The following is a 21443-nucleotide window of genomic DNA, read 5'->3' on the forward strand; positions in this document are numbered from 1 at the left end:
ATACATGTTAGAACTGGGATAGAAATATGTATCATGCAGTGAGTGGTGTTCATGAACAAAAGATCAAGCTCATTACACTTTACCAGGATAGGTTCAAGGAAAAACTGGAGAAGAGTTTAGCTTACGGTTAGAGCATGGTCAATGAACCTCTTACACCTTCAACTCACATGGGAGTTCATGGCCAGACATTGATCGGAAAGAACAACCAACCAAACAATGTCATTACTATCTCCTCTCCGGGTATCATGCATTCATGGCTGTCAAGGTGATTAGTGGCCTTTTTTTTTATGAAATATATTTTTATTAAATTCTTTTTTTCCGCAGTTTTTTGTAGTTTCTTACCAGGACAGGTTCAGGCAAAGACTAGAGAGGAGTTTAGCTAGCTCATGGTTACCTCTGGAGAATGTTTAGAGTATGAGCAATGAAAGCTCTCTTATCGCATTCAATTCCCGTGGAGTCGTGCCATGACCGGCCTCAACTTTCCATACAATCAACCAAAACAAAACTACGTCATTACCAGGTATGTAAGCTAGGTAGGAAAACAATCACATCCAACGAAAACAAAGAAACTTCTCAACCCCTTTTCACTAACACCCACCACCAACCTCCTCCTCCTTCCCTTTCCCATCCACCACCCTTTTTTCCAATTTCCGACCCCCTCTCCCTCCCCTCCGCACTCACTCATTCACGTAAGCGGCGGCGCCCCCGGATCCTCCATACACTGATCAACCCTCATCAACTGCTTCCCACTCGCCTTCGCAAGTCTAATAAACTCCTCCAAATACCCCACCGTGCTCTCATAAAGATAATGCATAACCACCAGATTCCCTCCCGCTTTCAAATCCCTTTTAAACGCTTCCAGCTGTTTCTCTGGCGTTGAACTTTCAGCCCACAGCCAGTCCTCGACGTCGATACTCCACCCCACGATATGTGCGTTGGCATTGTTAAGGTTTGCTACCAGCCGCTGACGCATCCTAGCACCTTCTGTCCCGAAGGGTGGTCTAAAATATGGACTGATTTTAGAAGAGGGGAAGGTTTGCGCCATGGAGCCAATGTCATTGGTATATTCCCAATCCATTTCTGCGGTAGAAGAGAGACCTTCCATTTTGGGATGGGTATAGCTATGCAGAGCGATCTGATGGCCCTTTGAAGCCATGTCGCGGTATATCTTTGAGAGGTTGGTTGTGGGGTCGAGGAGAGGTAAACCGACGGTGAAAAAAGTTACGGGGATTTGAGCCGCAGAAACGATGGACATTACGCGCGCTGCTAGGGCGGGGTCGCCGTCGTCGATTGCGAAGGCGAAGGAGTTGGGGCGGGTGCATGCGAATACGAGTTTGCCGGAGGGGAGTTTGGTGGGGATTTTTACTGAGGAGGGAATGGAAGAAATAATTTCGAGCTTGGAGATTATTGTGGATTCCGAAGGACTGTAAAAGCCGCGCAGGTTAAAGCCGATGGAGCGCGTGAGGTTGATGTTGAAGTGGGATATGGGAATATAAATGTCTGAGCCGCCATTGAACGAGTAGCGCGCGGCTTCGAGGGAGTCCCACGTTTCCGGGTACGGTTTGATACTGTCGTCGCACTTGGAATTATGTTGTTGCAGCGCAATGGAAAACTTGTTGCTCCCGCTGTAGGCAACGTGCAGGTAAGCGGTGGACCAGGGCGTCAGGTCAAAGCATTTGGCTGCCAGCTGCGTGTTCCACCCGAGGTCAGAATCGTTGGTACGGATGGTGATGGCGTTCTTGCCAAAGGTGACGGTCATGCCGTCGTCGCCGCCGTGCCACTGGCCGAGACTATTGGTTTCGGTGTTCCCAAAAGTGTCGATGACGAACGGCTTGGCGGTCGAGGTGGAGGAAGGGGCAGCAGGGACAGTAGTAGGGGACGCACCGGTGTTGGAAGAAGGAGGGGCGGGCAGGGCAGGAGGGATGTATTCGGATGCGGTGCTGCCGCAGTAGAAAGACATGGGGCCCAAGATCACGGCGGCGTTGAAGGACGAAAAGTAGATAATATCTAGCTTTGTCGTGTCCAAGCCGGTGAAGACGGAAAAGGGGAACCAGTAGAGCCGTTCAGTGCCGTCGAATGTCCATTTAAGCTGGGCGGTCGTCATGGAGATGGTCTTGCGGCCGGTGCTGGAGCCGCAGGTGGCGAAATAGGACATTTGCACGGCGAAGGTGGTGCCGCGGGCGGCGCGGATGCGGAACGAGATGCCGCCGTATTTGTTGTTAGTGTTCAGACAGCCGAACTGGCTGTAGAAGTACGACTGTTGGTTCTTGGGGGTCAGCAGCACGCGGTTGGAACTGACTACGATGGAGGACATGGTGCCGTCATCGCTCGAGGCTTGGTTCATGGCGTTGTACCCCAAAAAGGTCAGGCGGGATTGAGACGCCCAGTCGTCGATCAGGAGGTTCGAACAGGCAGTAGCTGAAGGAATCGCGGATGTGGACCGGGTGGCCGTTGTGATTACGGAGCGGGTGGTGGTTATGACGGAACGAGTGGAAGTGGCTAACATTCATTAGTTATGATCGTCAAGGAGAGATAGGGGTGTAAATACGTGTAGTAACCGGGGCACTTGTGGTAGTTGGAACAGCCACAGCACCGCAAGTCAACTTGATGTTGCCGATGGACCAGATAGAGTTGGTCTGAGAGAACTCGGACCAGACGAGTCCAACGATAGCATCGTAGTTGGGGTTGTTGTCGAAACCCAATAACGGCAAGTCGATAGTCTGCTGGCTTCCTGTCAAGCTGCGGATGATATTGTAGGAGCTCGTGTAAGTGCCTGTGTCACTGGCGTTACAACTCGCAGATGTCTGAAGTTCGAGAGCAACCGATCCTCCAGCTGGTCCCTGAAGGGTGAACTGGATTCCGCCATAGCCGGTGGTGATGGCTTGTTGGCATGAGAAAGACTCGTAAAAGTACGATCCGCCATCTTTGGGAATGAACTGGACCTTGCCCGCAGCGGCAGCGATAGATGACATAGATCCATCGTCTGTTTGTGTGTTAGTTGCATTTTTTTGTTCTGTATGTGAGTGACTGACCTCCGTTTGGCCAATTCAGATTGTTCGTTCCCTCAACCCATTTGGCAAAGTCGTCGATGATGAGGTCGGACGTGCAGGCAGCAGCGCTGACCGTGGTGACGGCCAACAGACCAGCCACCACGGTTGCGAGACGATGACCAAGCAACATGGTAATCAATTCTCCGAAAACCGGTGCTAGATGGGGACACAGAAGTTTAGTCTGGCGACACAGGGCATGACTTGCGTGTAGTGAGTTATATGTGTTCTCGGATCTGATGGCCGAAAAACATGACGATTACTTGCCAGGGGTAACCAACCAACGAGTATGCAGGTATAGATTAAACAAACATCAACCGGCTCCGACTGGGGCGCGTGTAACTTGAGTTGCCATCGCTTCCGTGATCGTGGTATGAGATATCGCTTAAGAGAAAAATACCCATATGGGATAGTGATGAAGATTACGCAGCTCGGGGCCAACACCCGAGGTTGGGTAAATCGGAGTGCGGAGTGTATGGAGGGATAAAATTCCACGATGCAGTGTGCCGACTTGGCCGTTGCCGCCTGTGGTTGATGTGGTACTACTTCCCATGGTTAACCAGGAATTGGCAAGCTCGTGTATGCTATGTAACAAGAGTAGATGAGCTGAAAGCTCTCTGTCGTGTGGACCTGCTTGTCTCAACTTGAGACCTGGATGCTGTGTTCGTTGCTGATACCGATAGCGCAGTGGAATAGGACATATTCGACCCGAATCTCAAGCCACTCGGCCTGAAAAGCGCATTGGATCCGGAACGCGTTTTCTAGCTCGGCCGGTCGTTGATGAGACCGTAGAGAAGAGTGGTGAAGGATGAGGTCCGATACAAGGCCCGGTGAGCGGAAAGATACATGAACCACCCGAATGGAACGGCATTCTGGAAATGTGTGAGGGAATCCGAGTTGAGATGTTTAGCCTCCAGAAACGTAAAGATCTAGTATATCGGACGGAAAGAGGGTAGCATCTAATCCATATTCTGCGCGGTCGAGAGCAGAACGGAAGAGTGGTGAGGCGAGAAGAGGGCATTTTCATCTATTAAAGTGGGGAAATTTCTCGGCAGTCATCTTCAAGGACGCTGGCGAGGTCGATATTGAGATGATTTTGGATTGCACATCCGATTTGCCAAGAAGCTGGGGTAGCTTTGCGGTGTTGGGGGCTGGCGGCAGATCAGGTACCAGGGAGGAGTGAGCCTCTCCTGAATGTAACATTGTTTACTTGTAGGAGTAAGGCCCTACTCGTGAAGGAGGTCGAAGAGAAGAGCCGCAAAGAAAAACAGTGATGGTTTCTCAAAGAGCTGTGTCGGACTTGACCAGTGACCTTTTCAATGGTCCATACCATACTGGTGGCAGAAACGCCGTCCTCTATAAGATGGTAGTTAACGTTACCTCTTGCCGGTCTGGGCCACTGACACCATAGCAGACCGGAACATTCAGCCGAGATGGCTAATGGTGAACCGTCCATCTGTCGCCATTGGAACAATCCATTTTCTGGAAGCATGTTCCAACGGCGTCACCGTATCCTGCGAATCGGCACTCAGGTCAACAGACGGTAGATGTTTCTCGGTTGACTTGGCTTGGCGATACACGCCGGAGCGAACGTTCGTCAGCTCACCGGAGGTCGGTAGATATCATGGTTCTATTTTCTTGGTGAATCTAATTTGCGTTGTTAAGACCGGCAACAGTGAAAACCCAAGTTGTTTAATCAAGTCAAGTAACAAGATCGAACCAGGCCCGAAGTTTTTCCGCTATGCAAAATATCCTGGATATTTGCGCCTATGTTGGAGGCCGAAGCACGACGCCGGGTTTAAAGATAGGGCGCGATTCAGAGTAGTATTGGGGGGAAGGCCAGAGCATGTCGAGTGATGGAGGGGGTATCTCGAAAAGATTGAGCTTGCTCATACGCCAACACGCCAGTCGAGAGTGGGGCGGTCATTGTTTACTTTGTTCAGGGGAAAGATGAAAGAGGAGACGTCCAAAATGAGTCTTGGGTGTTATCACTGACCCTACGTGATGGGATGTTTTGGCATAAGCGGATAAGAGAACGGCAAGCACAGACCGCCGGACGTCAGCGGGCGGAGGATGCGGAGCCCCGAAGATTAACGTCGCTTCAGGGCCGCGGCACCGGCTGACCTCACTGTTTCCAGCTTCCATCTTGCATCTTCCGCCGCCGTCAGCAGTCCACCTTTTGTTTCCGAACACCGTGATCCCGTCTCGCTTGCGCCGATACATGTACCGTACTCCACGCCGGACACCGATACCTTAGCACCCCGCTATTTGTCCACTAGCTTACAGCGACACGCACCACCATTGCTTTGTCTCATCCCATCTTCAACTTGTCGTCACAGCATCTGCGCCGTAACATTACCGTCACCAACAATTAACACTACCGCGTATCGATACACCAACCGGAAGTTCCTCTACAGCTGATTCATTATACCCAGCACTTCTTCATGCAGTCCGCCGACAATGCGCCCCCTAACGACCCTCTCGCGTCGCTGTCCATGGCCAACCCCACCATGAAGCCCCTACCCTCCAAGCAACGGGGACAACCGCTTATTCTCGACTCCCGTCCTCTCTCCCAACCCGAAGCCCAGCCGACCACCCCTATTCGCGAACGACGAACGAACCCGTCGGCTGCCTCCCTCTTCAGGTCAACACTTACACCACCGGGATCCCGCTCCGGGTCACCAGCACCCATGGGTTCCCCAGCCCGCAGCCTGACCGGCTCCGTCTTTGGTAGCGGAGGATTTAAGCAATCTCTCCTCGACACCGCGGCCGCCGAGAACCCCGGGGATCCTCTCAACCTCATCCTCAAGAGCTTCGTCCCTCACATCGCCATCCACGACTCGGAAGATGTTGAACATTTGGTTAAAGAGAAGGGCTTCAAAGGAGGTCTGTTCGAGCTGCTCCGTCCGTTCGGAGAGCGCGTTCAGGGGAGGGTTACCATCAGGGATAGCAACGGGGCAGCACGAACATGGGATGACTTCTCAGTCCGCTTCACAAAGTTCGGGGAAGCCATCGAAGATCCAGATACGCTACCAGATCCACGATCACTAAGGGGACCTCCGCCTAACGGACAACCACCGGGACAATACAGCATGCCGAGGAAGAAGACGAGCTTGGTTCAGCAGGTGGAACAAGTGGTTGAGAAGCATTTGGGCTTTGCAGAGGAGGCAAGCATGGGGCCAGCAACACCTACGACGCCCACCAGGCAAGGTCTCGACACCGACGCTACGTCACCATATTATGCCCTTTACCTCCGACGACTACTCTCCGGCATTCCCATGGCGTCACACGAAACATTCTCCCACCCGGTAGCATGCGTAATAGCCATCAGCTCCCGACACCCAGCGCCCATCGAAGCCCTCAGGCAACTCTACAGCGAAACCACACCGGCGGAGCAAAGGATACCACCATGGGTTGACGGCGATTTCCTGCGCTACTACGTGCTAGTACACGACGAAGAGCGCAGCGACATCACCAAGTCCATGCAACTCTTCGACCAAATGAAGCGCCACTTCGGGCTACACTGCCACTTGCTCCGCATCCGCTCCTCCCAATCCGCCGAGACCGACGACGATAGCATCCCCCTGCCCCGATCAGACTGGATGTCTGCTTCCGAAGAGCTCGCCGACATCGAACGGTCCGAGCAACTCCAAGACTCGTTCGACGACGACCCGCACCTCTTCAACCGCTACATCTTCGAATCCGACGCCACCGCCATCCGCACTTTCATCCGCGAAATGGTCATCCAGAGCATAATACCGACCATGGAGCGCAACGTTTCGCTCTGGAACGACCAAGTCGCCTCCCGCCGCCGGGGCATCTCCGGGCGCTTCATGTCTTTATCAAAACGCTTTACAATGTTCGGCTCCAGCTCCTCCTCCTCATCCACCTCCCGCAACTCCTCCAGTAGTAATTCATCCAACGGCTTCGAAACCCTAGGTTACTACCGCCCCGACACCCCCGAAGCCATCATGCGCCGCCTGGCCGACTTCGCATTCATGCTTCGTGACTGGAAGCTCGCCATGTCCACCTACGACTTACTGCGAACAGATTTCCAAAACGACAAAGCATGGAAATACCACGCTTCAGCAAACGAGATGGCCGCCTTGTCTCTGCTTATCATGCCGCAGAATATGTCTTCAAAAAACAGAGTCGAGATCATCAACCCCATGGTCGAACAGGCTCTGTATTCTTACCACACGCGCTGCTCTTCGCTGTACGGGGCCGTTCGGTCTACCCTTTTGTCGCTGGAACTCTTGAGGTTAAGAGGCGGGACAGGGATAGACGAGTCCGTCCGGTGGGGCACCCGTCTCTTGGAGATGCGGCTGTTCGGTCCCATTGGCGACGCCTTGCTTAGGGAGCGGTTGGCTGTTTGTTATGCTTCCAAGCGCGGAACGGGGTCTCAGCTCTGGGGAAGCAGGAGGCGGAAATCGGCGATGTGGAGCGTTTTGGCTGCGCAGGCGTGGGTGAGCATGGGCAAGTATCTTCAAGCCCAGAAATGTCTGGCGGATGCGAGGAGGATGTACTCTTTGCTGCCGAGCGAGTGGGGTGTGCAAGGGTTTAATGGGGCGAGCGAGCTTTTGGCGGGACTGAATGAGGCTGTGAGAGAAGGGTTGAGGGTGACGAGGGAGTATGCTGAGGCGCTGGAGGCTGAGGGGGGACATTCTCATTCTCAGGGCGGTGGAAATAATGAGGGAGAGGGAATGGGGTTGGGATTGCAGTTTGATGAAAGCAGTAACCTTACTATCCGACCCAAGCCTGACGCATCAGCTACAGGCACCAGCACAGGGACACAGGAAGTGCTAGTGGACGTGGACGTGGAACAAGACGGGTTTAACGGACAGTCTGCCTCTTCGCAATCACAAGAATCACAAGGGCCGCCACAAATACCCACACCCACCGCATCTTCATCATCGGCACACTCACCGGAAATAACCCGGGACTCCGAACCCACCCCACAACAATCAGGAGGCTTCGAAGACGCTACTCCCAGCAGTGGTCCCAGCAGCGGAAACAGCCCCACCCGCCCACGAAAAGCAAGTATGGCCGTTCGAACCTCGAAGGCATTATCGGCTGCGGATCTAGAACAAGCTGGTCTAGGTCCAGGGCCGCTGTCACCGTTGATGCCGGCTAGGTTGGCTAGTGGGAGCGGGAGTGTGAGTGGAAGGGGGGATGAAAGCAAGAGTAGTAGTAGTAGTAGAGATGGGAAGGATGGTAGCGGGTTTCATTAATGGGGCATGATATGGGATGAAGAGGCTGAGGGAAGGAGGGGAAGGTTTGAGAGGGGGTGGAATGGTTTCAATATAGATGGGAGATGGGGAACCGGGGAACCGGGAGGAACCCTAGATGGCAACAGGCGAGCTCTGTTAGCAAAAAGTATATGAATAGTAATGATGAACGGAATAAACTGGAATTGTTTGGTGGACGAACCGGTTGGTGAAGAGTAATGAATGGTAGGTATATTCATGAATGATCACGAGGTAGTTGTTTGATTGGCATCTTATCCCGCCCGTACACACTATGATCTTGGTTGTACATAACGTACTTACCCCTGCCATTTACCCCTGATACCGACTCCATATACTTGGTACTTCTAACTGGGAGGTGTGGGGGGAACCTATAAAAGCCCCGCACGCACTAACAAATTGATATTGTACGGCCTTTCCTGCTTACGCAACCTACGTAAATAATTGTTACCACTAACATTTTAAATTTCGTTCTGTTAGTACCCTTGCGCTTCTTTCCATTTACACCTCCATTTGCACTTCCATTTGCACTTCCATTTGCACCTCCATCTTGAAAAACTTTTAACCGCAACCACTTTCAATACTTTGGGAAGATCACGGTACGACCTAAAGACCAGCAATTACACAGGCCACAACCCAGGATCCAGCCTTGCACACTCTACGGAAGGGCAAAGGCAAAGCCGCCGCGACAGGGCCGCGGCTGCCTCTCCGGACACTAACTAGTGCTTGACAAACTCACTCAGCCTGAGCCGCAGCAGCATCCGGCTGCTCCCCAAACGCATCATCCGGATTATCCCCAACACAGTGATGGCACCAGAAATGATTCCCCGGGTCGTGCGCCTTCTTCACGCTTAGCAACTGCTCGTACGCCTTGTCGCCCCAGTACCTCGCCGTCCAGTTGTGCATCACATACGAGCTCTCGGAGAAGTAGCTGTTGGGCCCCAGCTTGTACACCGTGTCCTGCGACTGCTGCGTCGTCAAGGTGCGCGCATTCCACAGCATGAGCGCCGAGCGGAAGCCCGGCGAGATGGCCGTGTCGTTAGGCTGCGCGCTCCCCAGGTTGCCCGTCAGCGACGTGTAGAGGTAGTGGAAGCCGCAGCGATAGCCCGATGGGTCCGGCGACGTCTTGTCGGGATTCTCCAGCGTCTCGACGCAGATGTCCAGCACGTCCATCATGGTCGAGGTGAAGTTTGTCTCCAGGGCCTGCCGCGAGACAAGGACCGAGTTCTGAGAGCCCGTGGCCGCGTCCGAGGGCGTGTGGTGCTGCGCCGCCGGCAGCGGGTTCACGGGCACGAGCGTAAACTTGTTGGCGGGCATGGAGAGCAGGTAATCATAGGCTGACTTGTAGTTGTCCTCCTGCACGGTCTCCGTCGTCTGCAGCACGTCCTTGAGGCCGTCGCGGAACCGAATGTAGTCCCGCTCTGCCTGACCGCCGGCGTAAAAGTACTCAAATTTGAACTCCCAAGTGACGGAACAGAGGTCACGCGTCTTGTTGTACTGGGAGGTGTCGATAAAGAAGCCGGGCTGCGTGCTGACCTTTTGGTTGAGGCTCAGCTGCCATGCGGTGAAGCGAGCCCACATGCCGCGTAGCCACTGGTAGCCAAACTTGCGCGAGTCCGGGCAAAAGGTGCCGGTCTGGGACATGTAGACGCGGCTGAGGCCTCCGTCGGGCACGGCGTGGGCGCGGATGGTCATGGAGAGAACGACGCCCCAAACGCTGCCGCCGCCGCCGCGCATGGCCCAGAAGAGCTGCGGGTTGCGGCTGCGACTGGCGATCTTCTTGTGGACGACGGGCTGGCCGGAGATGTTGCGGCCGACCTGCAGAACTTCAATCTCAAGCACGTTATCGACGCCGAGGCCCATGGACGGCGCAAGGATCCCGTGGCCGCCACCGAGATGGAAGCCGACCATGCCGACAGTGGAGCACCAGCCCGATACAATGACGCGGGAGTAGTCTTTCGAGAAGGCGTGCATCTCGGCGAAGGTGGAGCCGGCGCCGAAGCGGAATGCGCCAGCAGGGGCCAGGGTCGAATTCTCACGCCAGGTAGGCACAAAGGTCTTGTCCTTGAGCAGGATTGTGCGGATGAGGATGCCGCCAGTCGGGCACGAGTTGCGGCTGTTGTACTCGTGGCCGGTGCCGGCAGTGGCGATACACAGGCGGTGCCGCGCGGCAAAGTCGAGGGCGGCGATGACATGGCGCTCGTTGAGCGGGAAGACAACGATGAAGGGGTTCCAGTTGCGGTACTCGTTCTGGTGCACCGCCGCCTTGCACATGTCGGACGCGTTGTTCCACACGGCAGGGCGGTCGGCCGGGTTGAAACATGGGCGCTGCATCTCGGCGATGTCCTGGTAATAGTATAGCGCCCTGAGGCCCTGGGGCGCGTTACCGAGACCGTAGAAGGACTGGTTATCAACGGAGGCCATTGGTACCGGCGCCGGCTGCGGGTCCGGGTAGCTGCGCCACCGGACGCCGAGCCGGGGCACCGTTGGGTCCAGCGCCTGTTCCAGCTTGCGGATGGCCGTCTTGGTGGGCCAGCAGCCGGAGTCTTCGGGCGTGCACCAGTCATGGTGGTACAGCAAGGGCAGGGCATCGACGGATGCTGCCGCTTCCACCGACTCGGCCGGGTCTGCGCACGAGCCGGCGCCGCAGAAGTCGTTCTCGGGGCTGCACGAGTAGCGACAGTGGGCGCTGCACGGGTTGCACCGGCCCATGGCCCATTTCGAATTTTGCGTATTTTCCTCGTTGTCTACTGCCGCTCCGCAGTCGAGCACGGCGTACGAGTACACCGGCTGGTACTGGAACTGGAAGCGACAGGTGGTGATGGTGCCGCTGGCGCTGGCAAGGCGCACCAGGCTGGGGTCCTCATCCGAGTGCGAGACTGAGTAGCGCTGCACGGCGCGGCTGGGGTAGTTTGGCCACCGCAGCGATGCTTGGCCGTCGGCAGTGAAGTTCCATTGTGCAAGGCCCTTTGCATAGTTGCTAGATACTTGCAGTGCGCGCCACGAGCCTAGCAGCGCGGGGTGTGCTCCGACAATGCCAGGCTGGAAGTGGCTTACAAGGCTGGAGTTGGACTCGGACTCGGAATCGGACTCGGGCTCAATCTTGGTCTCGGCCTTGGGCTTAGACGCCGAGATAGCATCCGGAGAAAAGGAACAGCCTGCCGCCGACGCCTTACAGCGGAACATGAGAAAGTTGCCGCACCCTTTTGTGTCCATGGCGGCGTAGAAGCTCGCCGGCGCCGGCTCCCCGGTGTGGTTGCAAGCCAGAAAGGCCGCCTCGAGCCCGCTAATATCCGGCAACCGCTGCACCAGGCAGTCCTCCAGATGGTCGCCACCGCATCGCAGGACCAGCTCCTTGGGGCCGCGCCGCTCGTAGGTGCACGTCTGGGGGTATGGACTGTCGGTGGTGACGTTCAGGACCTTGTCAGTGAAGGTCTGCGCGAACTCGAACTTGCCGGACCCGCCCTGCTCAGCGCCAAACGAGCGCCAGGTGCCCTCCCAGGGGGAGACGAATTCCAGCAGCGGGAAGCTTGTAGTTCCATCATTGCTGTTACTGCTGCTGTCGCTCTGATTCTCCCGCGGCGCGTTGTTCGGGTCCAGCATCACGGTGCTATCCAGCTGGGCCGGCGGGCATGTGTCCCAGTCGTTACCGCACTCAAAGCACTGGTCAATGCAGTCGCCCGACATGCGCGGCACGCTCGCCACGTCGGTGCCTGTCCAGCCCACCGTTGCCAGATATGCGCACTGCACGCAGCGGGTGCTAATGAGCGGCTCCACGTCGTCCAGCCTCACATTTCCCAGCAGCCGGTCGCGCAGCGCCGGGTTTTGGTTGAACTCGTTGGTGATTACAAAGGCGGTGCGGAAATAGTCCTCCTGCGACAGCCGGAACGCGGTGCCGTCAGCGCCGGGGATTACTGCGCAGGTGCCGTGCTTCATCCACTCGGACAGGATGAAGCATTCCATCGTGTTGTTGAACCTTGCGTTTGTCGGCCAGAAGTAGTTGAGCAGGCCGCCAAAGGTCGTGAGGATTGTCTCGTCGAACTCCTCGCCGTGCAGGCAGCCGTAGGGCTGGTTTCTGGAGCCAGTGCCCTCGGCCGATCCAGGCCACAGACCGTGCAGCGACCATTTGGCCGAGCCCGGGGCGAAGTTGTTGTTCTGCAGCGCCAGCGTGTAGGCGTCGACGGGCACCAGCCCGGCCGGCTGGTTGCCCGAATTGCATAGTGAGTACGGCGGCGGCTTCTGCTGCAGCGCGCCGTGCCTGTCCAGGTCGGTGCAGCCGCGATTCCACTTGAGGTTGCACGTATCGGCGTGGAAGTTGAGCGCGTTGAATTGCCACAACGGGACCGGGTTAGAGGAGCAGGCGTCTGACCTGCCGGAACACCGGGCGGTCGCTAGGCAGACCAGAGCCAGCACCACCAGCGCAAGTTGGGCGTGCCAGGCCATGTCACAGAGGGCAGAGTTCTGGGCTTGGAAACAAAGAGTTCAATTCAGCTGATAAGCTACTTTGGTCTTGAAGACCTTGTTGATCCTTTCAACCTTCAAACAGAGGCTGGGTTTCAAGGCTTTGTTATGCCTAAGAGATTGGCCCACCCCGAGTCCTCAACCATTTGGAACTCGGGGGTCACAACAGGGAAGGATAGGGCTCGAGAAGCTGGTGAGCAGCTCAATCTTCATGGAAGTGTCTGCAAACCTAGACCATGACGGCCCCGGAGCTCCGGAGACAAATCCGGCAAACTATCGCGAGTCCGAATCCACTTGAGGTTGCTTGAAGGAGTTGTGGATTCTTCATACTATCAAAATGTGTGTCACGTCATTGAAGCATCAATTTTCTGAAGCTCCGGGAGCGAGTTGTGGATTCTTCATACTATCAACATATTTGTAACGTCATTGAAGCATCAACTTTCTGCAGCTCTGAGCACCATAACAGCTTCAATCAAGAGAGTCTTTGCTAGCAGATAGGCACAACAAGCGGCAAACCAACCAAGATATCGTTCGGATAAGCGGAAAGTGACGATGCCAACGGGGTATAATAACCATGAGGGGTAGAAATGAAAGACTAAAGTCAAAGGAGACTTTGGACTTCGGATTCAAACTCCGGGCTCCACGACAAACGTACGTGACTAAACGAAGTACTCTTAGAATAAGCAGAGAATAACAATTCCAACGGAGCAAACGGATCCGCCATGTATCGACCATATGGAGTGGAAATAAAAGAAATCAAAAAAAGACTTTGAACTTCGGATTCGAGTTCCGAATCCATGACTGACGTGCGTAACTAACCAAAAGACCGTTCGAATGAGTAGAAATTGACGATTCCAACGGGGCATATTGACCATATGGAGTAGAAATGAAAGACTGAAGTTAAACGAGACTTTAGACTTGTGTTTATGACACCTATCGTAGATGTAGGTAGATATGCGTAATTGCACAAAGAAGAAAGCGAACAGTCGTAAGCTGTGCGAAGAGGACTGGCCTTTAAATAGTGTCCCAGCCGCGCGAGTCTGGGAGGACTTGGCCAATCAGACTGCAGCCTGCACAGGCATGTGAATGGTACATGGTGGTGACAAAGACCATGGCCGCGATCACGGACGTCAGTCACAGAGGTCTAACGCTGTGACATGTGTACATTACCTCCTTATGCCGTTCCAGGATGCATGTGGTCTAGGAGGTACCTTTTCTTTCTGCTCACAAAGGTGCTACATGTCATGAGATAACATAAATAGGACGCTCCAGACCAGTTGACAACGAACGACAAAAATACCAAACAGACGATATAAAACCGAACCAAACCTTTTACTTCACTTGTACAATATACGGCCACGTGTGATCCTTACTTCCATCATGAACACCGAAAGCCTCCCAGACTACCTGACCATCCCAGGGAAAACGATCCCTAGCTTTCACTGCCGCGTTGGGAAAAAACACAATGATCGCCAGCCTCAGCTAGCCAACACCTACGGGTACCCTGTGCCTGGCGTGCAGGCACCTACTCCCACGTCGGTCATGGCCCTTGACTACTTCGCGAGGTATGAAGCCAGGCAATAATGATACTTGGATTTGTGCAAGATTTTACTGCAGTTCTGATCTTGATTTCTACTTAGTGACCAGACCTGGGGGAATATCCTGGCCCATGGAGACTTTGATTACATCGTTATCGGTTCGGGCTTTACTGCTCTCGCATTCATTCAGAAGGCACTCGAGCTCGACCCGTGTGCCAAAATTCTTTGCTTGGAGCGTGGAGGTAAGTACCTCTACCTGTACTTTTCTATTGCTTTCCCCTTGAACCGTTATGTAGTAAGTGCCGTCGTCTCATGCATGCTTTAATTTGTTTACAGGCTTTTGGCTTCCTTCCCACTTCCAGAACCTGCCAATTCCTTTCAAAATGGTTATGGGCGGACCTTCCGAGACATTCCCCTGGACCCTCTCGCGCAAGACCTTTGAGACTGAGGAGCTCAAGTTCTGCCACGGGTCTTGCCCATTTTTCGGTGGCCGATCGACATTCTGGTCCGCCTGGAGTCCGAGGCCGAGTCTAGACCTCATGCGCGACTTTCCCGAGTCCATGAAAGAGACTGCTTCACACGAGCAATTCTGGAAAGAGGCCAAGGAACTCTTGAATGTCACACCGGCAGCTCAGATCGACGATGGCGTCTTTGGAAGCCTGCAGACTGCCATTGATCGCATTCTCAAGCGCTCAGTTTGTAAGATTCCCACTGCCGACTATGCCGAGTCGGCCCCCCTTGCTGTCGGACGACGCAGCCCGACTTCTCGTCTGCGATTCAACAAGTTTTCTGTCCCCGGGCCTCTTCTCGGCATCTTGGAACGACAGAGGCAGCTGGCCAAAATCAATCAGGGAGCGCCTTTGGAAATCATGGTTGACTGTGTGGCGACAAGCATGGCTAAAGGCGACGACGATGAATTTGTCCGTGTTATCGACACCAGCAAGGGCACTTTGTCGTGGACTGGCAACAAGACCAGGATCATCCTCTGCACCGGAGCCATTCCCAACGCCACCCTGTTGCTGAACTCTTTCGAGAGCTGCCGTGACACCGTCGGCAAGAGGCTTACCGGCCACTTCGCGACACATATCTCAGCAAGATGCCCCGTGAAGAACATCAAGGGCTGGAAGAAGGAAGACACGCTCAAGATGGCTGCTGCCTACGTGGCTGGCAGGGATCCCAAGAGCGGCCTACAGTATCACGTCTCGGTAACGGCGCTGAATGCCCCCAACCCGAAAGACGATGAAGAGGACGCGGCTCGCGAGTGTCCAGACTATGCTGCTGCGGCGACGCTTGATCAACTTAGCGGTTCTGAGGACTACGTTGTGTTTGGTACGTACATGAAGAAGCCGCCCGCCCTTTGCAGCTATTTAGGAGAGGATTAGAAAGCTAACCTAGCACACTTTACTGTTTTAGTTTGCTCGGCTCTTGGCGAGATCAGCGAGAAGAACCCCAAGAATCATGTCACTCTCAACAAAGGCACCGACCCGACTTGCAACGTCACGCTGCAATACACCTTGACCGACGAGGATTATTCCTGCTGGGACGTGATGGACATGGCAACCTACGATACCATCAAAGAAATGGCGGGCGGCGATGAGCATGAGTCGAACATCGAATGGTGGGATGAGACAAGTCATGGCTGGATCAAGACGAAACCAGCCGTCGACACCATTCGAATCCCTGGTGTCGTTCACGAATCAAGCACTTGCTTTATGGGACCCAAGGAAATTGGTGGTTCCGTGGATGAGCTTTATCGTCCTCACGGGATTGAGAATGTTCACGTCACTGGATCTGCCCTTTTCCCAACTGCGGGTAGTTGGAATCCCACCATGACCATGTGTGGATATGCTCAAGACTTGGCTCGCAAGGTGCATGAATTGAAGCTCAGGCCAAATTGTGAGGCATCAAATTAAATCTTCCTGTCAGATAACAGCAATGGTCTACTGGGTTTCATATTGTTCGCGCCAGAAGCTGGATGTCTTGCAGAATGTCTTGCAGGATACCTAAGGTACCTACCTCTACCCTTCATCAGCGATTCAAACCTTCCTGCCCTGCTCTTGCCGACATGTACATGTAGGTACCTTACCTACCTAGCGTCATGATTGATGATGACGGTGGTAAGGTAGGTAGGTAGTGAATTGAAGCGCTTTGCGCGCCGAATAAAGAGGCGCGTACCATATGTCGCCCCTGGAGGGTAGAGGTAAAATTTGATCGCTTCGAAGACTGAAGACTGGAGAATCCGAAGAATTCCCAGTAGCGCGTGGGCGGCTTTTCTTGACAGAGCATGCTTTTTTTTATTTTAAGAACTTGCACCACCTATCGTGCACTGCATGCACTGCAGGACTGGACTTTCTTTGCCGTGTCCATCGTTGATCCAGATTCATTGCCGTGTTTGCATGCTTTTGGTTTATATACCTACCTCTACTCTGTGGCTAGCTTGAGCGTATCTGCTAGGTAGGTACCGTAGGTACCAATGGTAAACGAGTGTATAGGTAGAGGTATCGTAGCTTTTTGTTACCACTAGGGAACGAAGGTCCTGAGCGAAGCGACGTAGATGACTGGAGGTACTCGAGAAATGGTGGTGTTGTCCTGGACTGGAGGCAGCGAATGTTATACGGTTCAATGACGATCAATGGATTGAATTTGTAAAAATGCCAGGCTGGAGATTCGTAGGTGAACTTTCAAGGGTGTGGTGGACGGCAACTTGGAGGTGAGGTTGGAAATAAGAGACTATGGTATGCAGTAACACTATGGAAGAATAAAAGCTTGTCGGTCAGATATTATTCCAAGGCTATGATATGTTGACCGTCGGTTCCAGTTCCTAATCTGGAATACTAATGGGTATTGTTAGTTGGTGTGGCTGGGGTTGGCTCCTTGTGACGCTCTCCAGTAGTTAGGTTGGCCTCCCTAGTCTCCTATGATGTACCACCCCTTTCCTCATTAAGGATAAGCACATCAACGGACTACCACGAACCACCTGGTCATAACAATAAAGCATGTATTGCCATCACAGTAGACACCAAAGCAACGTACAAGGTACACAGGTAGGTAGGTAGGTAGGTGGGTACACAAGATATGTAATTATCTGTTCGGTACCGCTACAATCGCATCGTATCGTATCACTGTCTTGTCTTATCTTGTCTTCCGTCTCTAGTCTGCCCGTCTGTCTTTCTCTACCAACTGCCAACTGCCAACTGCCAGGTGTCGTCGTTATCCACTTGATCAACTCATCAATAAGGTAAGCTAAGCACCTGTTTTGTTTGTTCAATCCTACTTCATCATCAGATATCCTATGACTGACTGACCAGAAAGACTCCAAGCCTGCCAACCATCCATCAAATGGTGGCTGGCGGCTCGCTACCGGAGACGAAACAGAACGAATTCGTGAACATCATGGCTTCTTCTTCTTCTTCTTCTTCTTCTTCTTCTTCTTCTTCTTCTTCTTCTTCCTCCCTCTTCCATCTCCCCTGTCTGATTTGGATGAACCTCGGACTAACGGACCGTATTGTAATGTAAAATCGAAACCTCACTGGGAGGCGACAAGACCACGGACTCCTTCCCCCGGATTTCTATCTCTGATGATCTCTTCCTTTTTCCGTGCTCCTCCCATGGCAGTGACAGTGACGTCTTGAGACATGTCTCTTCCCCAATTTTCTTTTCCTTGCGATGCGGTTTGAAAAGGAATGTACAAAAAAGCAAGGGACTGCTCAGTCGATCCAGTAGCCGTCGTGAAAGGGTGCTCTGCTCCGATGCTGTTCTGCATTCGACGCGAAAAAAAGCGGTGTGTGTGTAAACAAAATTACAATAAGTTCCGAGTTAGTATGGTTGTGATAAGATAATATGATGAATGATGTGTGCGCACTATCACGTTGTTCATGATGTTGTGAATAATGCGCGCTGCCCAGTCGCTCAGGTGAATGCATGCTGATGGCAAGAAGAAAAAACTGATTGAAAGCAAATCAAACCTCAGGTTGGCCAACGTTCCAAACGCGCGTGAACCTGGGAATAGGATAGCAGAGACAAGAACCGCCGCGTCCAGCTGTCACCGCCGTGCTTTTGCTAACGGGCCAGCCAGACAGCCAACCACCCCTTAACGCCGAGTCATGCAGGAAGAGAGACTTGGTAATATTCTGAACGCTGTTGCGAGAGAGAGAGAGAGAGAGATGGAGGAAGGAAGAAAATGCGTGAGCGAAAAAGGTCTTTCATCATAGAATACCAGAGTCTTTAAGAGCGTTGTTGAGAATGGTTTCCTTGACGGCGGCAAACACGAGACGGATATTGGAAGTATCGGTGGCTTGTGTTAAGCTGTGACGAATGTTAGCATAACCGCTCATGAATCAGGACGATACAGATGACATACTGAGGATACAGGTTAAGGTGAGCCCTGTTAACCTGGTTAAAGCGCCATAGTAGGTACTTGGCAGCCTTGTTGACGTCGTTACCACCAGAATAATCCGGAAAGTAGTTCCCTAGAGGTGACCGCCCCAATTTCTGCTTGAAGATGTCAACCTTGTTGAGAAACAGGATGATACTCGTCCTCATGAACCAGCGCGAATTGACGACCGAATCAAAGAGCAGCAGACTTTCCATCATGCGGTTCTGTTACAAGTTAGCACCATGTCTGTACCAGGGGTGACGTGGTGGACATACCTGACTGCTCTCCTCGAGCAGTACTTGGTCGTACTCGCTCAAGGCAACACAGAAGATGATGGATGTGACGTTCTCGAAGCAGTGAATCCACTTCTTGCGTTCGCTACGTTGCCCACCCACATCAAACATGCTAGATCATTGTGTGAGCTCAGGCAGGGCACGAGTGTAACAGATCTTTATGAGGCACTTACTGGATACTGAGCTGCCCCATCTTGAATCGCGTTTCGTAGATACCCGTGGTCTTTGTTCTGGCGCGAAGTACATCCATCTCATTCGGTCGATAATCTTCAGCAACAATCCTCATGACCTCCATGAAGAAACTGTAACAAGTCAGCGTACGTGAATTCTTTGGGAAAATGAATGGACACGCACTATTCTGCCGAGTCCATAAGGTAGAACTCTGTTTGCCGCTCCATGAGTAGGTCTTTTGCTGGATCGTTCCATATTGCCTGGATAGCTGTGCCAACTTTGGGATCAATGGCTTGTCCTGGTGGACATCCCTCCATGTTGTAATCTTGCAAGAATTCGACATAGGGCCGTAGCGATGGATCTGTTGGCTGAATATCGAACTGGTGCATAGCATTCACCACCGCCTTTGCGCATTCCAACAGATTCTTGTAGACTGTAGGTCGGTAGTTTGTGAGCTCCTCGTCTGAATAGCCCTTGAGATGTATGATCTTCATCTGCTTCACAATGGTCGATTTACCGCTCTCGCCGGAGCCTGTACGCGCACGCATGTTAGTACAGATAGAAAAACGAAGGGAAAAAAGAGCAAAGGGAATACCGACCGAGAAGTAGAATCTTGCATTCTTTCCGTAGTTTCTTGGAGTCCTCTTCTAGGTCGCGATCGATTTTCTGACTTCTCTTCTTCTGCTCCGTCTCCTCATCACTCGTGCTCATGCACGCGCCCATCTTGATCATGAATCCCTTCCGACTAATGTGGCTAGATGAGGCAGTCGACGATGGTCCGGAACTTGGACTTGGCGGATAAGTGGATGGTCGTCTGGTCACAGGTTTATTCTAGAAAACCATGAAGACGATTTTTTTCTGGCGAGTATTAATGTGATTTGCAGTTCAGCTTCGTCGCTCTGGCAACCTTTCCTAGGCCTTGAATCTCGTCGACCAGGGGCAGATTTCGTCGTCGTCCCTCAATCGCCCGTAGCTGGAATCACCGAGGATGGGCGACGAGAATAACGGAGGGTTTTGGGTGACTTGGTCGACGGTCGCAATTGATGGGCGATGTTGAATGGTGAGTTTGGCGACTTGATTTTGATGGGAAGCTTTCCAGGTCGGAACAGCAGGGACCACGGGTGGTTGGGTTTGGTTTGTGACGTCTTGAGTGGATGCGGCGCGAATCGTGAATCGTTGCCCGTCGCCTCTCTGGTTGGCAGCCTCTTTTTTCGGTGGCAGTCGTCGAATTCAACCGTCGGTTGGCGTACACGTGCGTTTGTTGGTCGACGGTTCGCAAGGGTCGCCGACAAAGAAAAAGGCACCGAAAATGATTGAAGGGCGAGATGGGTTGTTGTTTGGTTGGTGTCGGAATGATTGACGGGAGGGAAGTAAGAGGTAAGGTAAAGGTGAAAGGCAGGCAGGCAATGCCTTTTGTTAATCTTGCGGGAGGGAGATGGGGCCCAGGATGCCCAGGTTCGAGACAAAAAACCGGGGGTTGCCTTTTGGGTGCTGGGGTCACTGTATCCCGAGTGTTCCAGGCTGCCCGGCCAGTGTGAAATCGTCCAGGTTCGTTCGTGGTGTCCAGTGCGAGAACGAGGCCCCAGGTACCTTTTTGACGCCTTCTGGTTGACGTGCAGTGCAGTGCTTGAATGTGTGGGAGTCCCCGCGCGGGTACAGACGAAGCAGGTGGATGCAGAATGGATTGATTGAATCTTCAGATTGCAGACACGTTTGGTTGGCAGAGCAGAATTGGACAGCAACTGAACAACAAACTCGAAGTGGAAAATTGTGAGATGATGCAGCGAAAATGGAGGAGAGGGGAAACACTGGACTGCAAGCTGAGACAGACAAGGCAGTTACTGAGAGCGACAGACAACACTGGATTGGGAAGGCTCAGTTGGTTGGAACTGCGGAAGGCTCATTTGGTTGGAACTGCGGAAGGCTCGAAGAGGCCAAGAGCTACTGGGCCAATGGGAAGCATTGCTTGGTGCTCCACCCGGGTGTTGAACAACGGATCCACTCTTTACTCGGGTCTAAACTGCGGAAAGCCAAGCCTCGCTCCTGGCAGTGACTAGGTATGTACCCGACCTGACCAATGTGTCCTCCTAGTGAGAATTGCACTAGCATTTCGGGAGCTTAAAATGCCATTCTGCACAAGGCTAATTAACTGAATGAAACAGCACTGTTTGGGACCTTTGTCCAAATCCTAGCTCTGTTGGGAAAGTAGAGAGTAAACGGCAGCTTCTTATTGGACGTAATTCAGCAAGGTGCCGCAAAGACACAGTGGGGGGAAGCTGCCTAGCGAAGATTATGCTAGTACTAATGCGGTA

The 21443-nt window shown here is 53.2% G+C and overlaps 5 protein-coding genes across 5 annotated transcripts; 2 read left to right on the forward strand and 3 right to left on the reverse strand.

Annotated features, from left to right (window-relative positions):
- Nucleotides 1–296: 296 nt before the first annotated feature.
- On the reverse strand, nt 297–3180 carry SMAC4_07191 (uncharacterized protein; the record flags this gene model as incomplete). The annotated part of the gene is made up of 3 exons (XM_003347286.2): nt 297–2499; nt 2549–2983; nt 3033–3180. The coding sequence occupies 3 exons, from the start codon at nt 3178–3180 to the stop codon at nt 686–688; spliced, it is 2397 nt and encodes a 798-aa protein (XP_003347334.2). The 3' UTR covers nt 297–685.
- Nucleotides 3181–5299: 2119 nt separating this feature from the next.
- SMAC4_07192 (uncharacterized protein) lies at nt 5300–8470 on the forward strand. Its single transcript, XM_003347287.2, has one exon. It carries the CDS (start codon nt 5492–5494, stop codon nt 8276–8278), a length of 2787 nt encoding a protein of 928 aa, XP_003347335.1. The 5' UTR covers nt 5300–5491; the 3' UTR covers nt 8279–8470.
- A 558-nt stretch (nt 8471–9028) lies between these two features.
- SMAC4_07193 (uncharacterized protein) lies at nt 9029–12736 on the reverse strand (the record flags this gene model as incomplete). Its single annotated transcript, XM_066090583.1, has 1 exon — nt 9029–12736. The coding sequence occupies one exon, from the start codon at nt 12734–12736 to the stop codon at nt 9029–9031; it is 3708 nt and encodes a 1235-aa protein (XP_065946361.1).
- A 1398-nt stretch (nt 12737–14134) lies between these two features.
- On the forward strand, nt 14135–16486 carry SMAC4_07194 (uncharacterized protein; the record flags this gene model as incomplete). The annotated part of the gene is made up of 4 exons (XM_066090584.1): nt 14135–14319; nt 14395–14534; nt 14629–15621; nt 15706–16486. 4 exons carry the CDS (start codon nt 14135–14137, stop codon nt 16203–16205), a joined length of 1818 nt encoding a protein of 605 aa, XP_065946362.1. The 3' UTR covers nt 16206–16486.
- Nucleotides 16487–17307: 821 nt separating this feature from the next.
- SMAC4_07195 (uncharacterized protein) lies at nt 17308–21248 on the reverse strand. The gene is made up of 6 exons (XM_003347290.3): nt 19731–21248; nt 19315–19663; nt 19134–19262; nt 18943–19072; nt 18653–18891; nt 17308–18597 (listed from the first exon to the last, which is right to left on the reverse strand). Exons 1-6 carry the CDS (start codon nt 19861–19863, stop codon nt 18498–18500), a joined length of 1080 nt encoding a protein of 359 aa, XP_003347338.3. The 5' UTR covers nt 19864–21248; the 3' UTR covers nt 17308–18497.
- Between the last annotated feature and the right edge of the window lie 195 nt (nt 21249–21443).

This window comes from Sordaria macrospora, chromosome 3, assembly GCF_033870435.1.
Source record: "Sordaria macrospora chromosome 3, complete sequence".
Taxonomy (NCBI): Eukaryota; Fungi; Ascomycota; class Sordariomycetes; order Sordariales; family Sordariaceae; genus Sordaria; species Sordaria macrospora.

Coding starts and splice junctions, on each gene's coding strand:
- SMAC4_07192 (XM_003347287.2), top strand. CDS start 5,492: ATGCAGTCCGCCGACAATGCGCCCCCTAACGACCCTCTCGCGTCGCTG.
- SMAC4_07195 (XM_003347290.3), bottom strand. CDS start 19,863: ATGATCAAGATGGGCGCGTGCATGAGCACGAGTGATGAGGAGACGGAG. Junction 19,664..19,730: donor ATGCAAGATTCTACTTCTCG/GTCGGTATTCCC, acceptor GTGCGCGTACAG/GCTCCGGCGAGAGCGGTAAA. Junction 18,892..18,942: donor TGCTCGAGGAGAGCAGTCAG/GTATGTCCACCA, acceptor AACTTGTAACAG/AACCGCATGATGGAAAGTCT.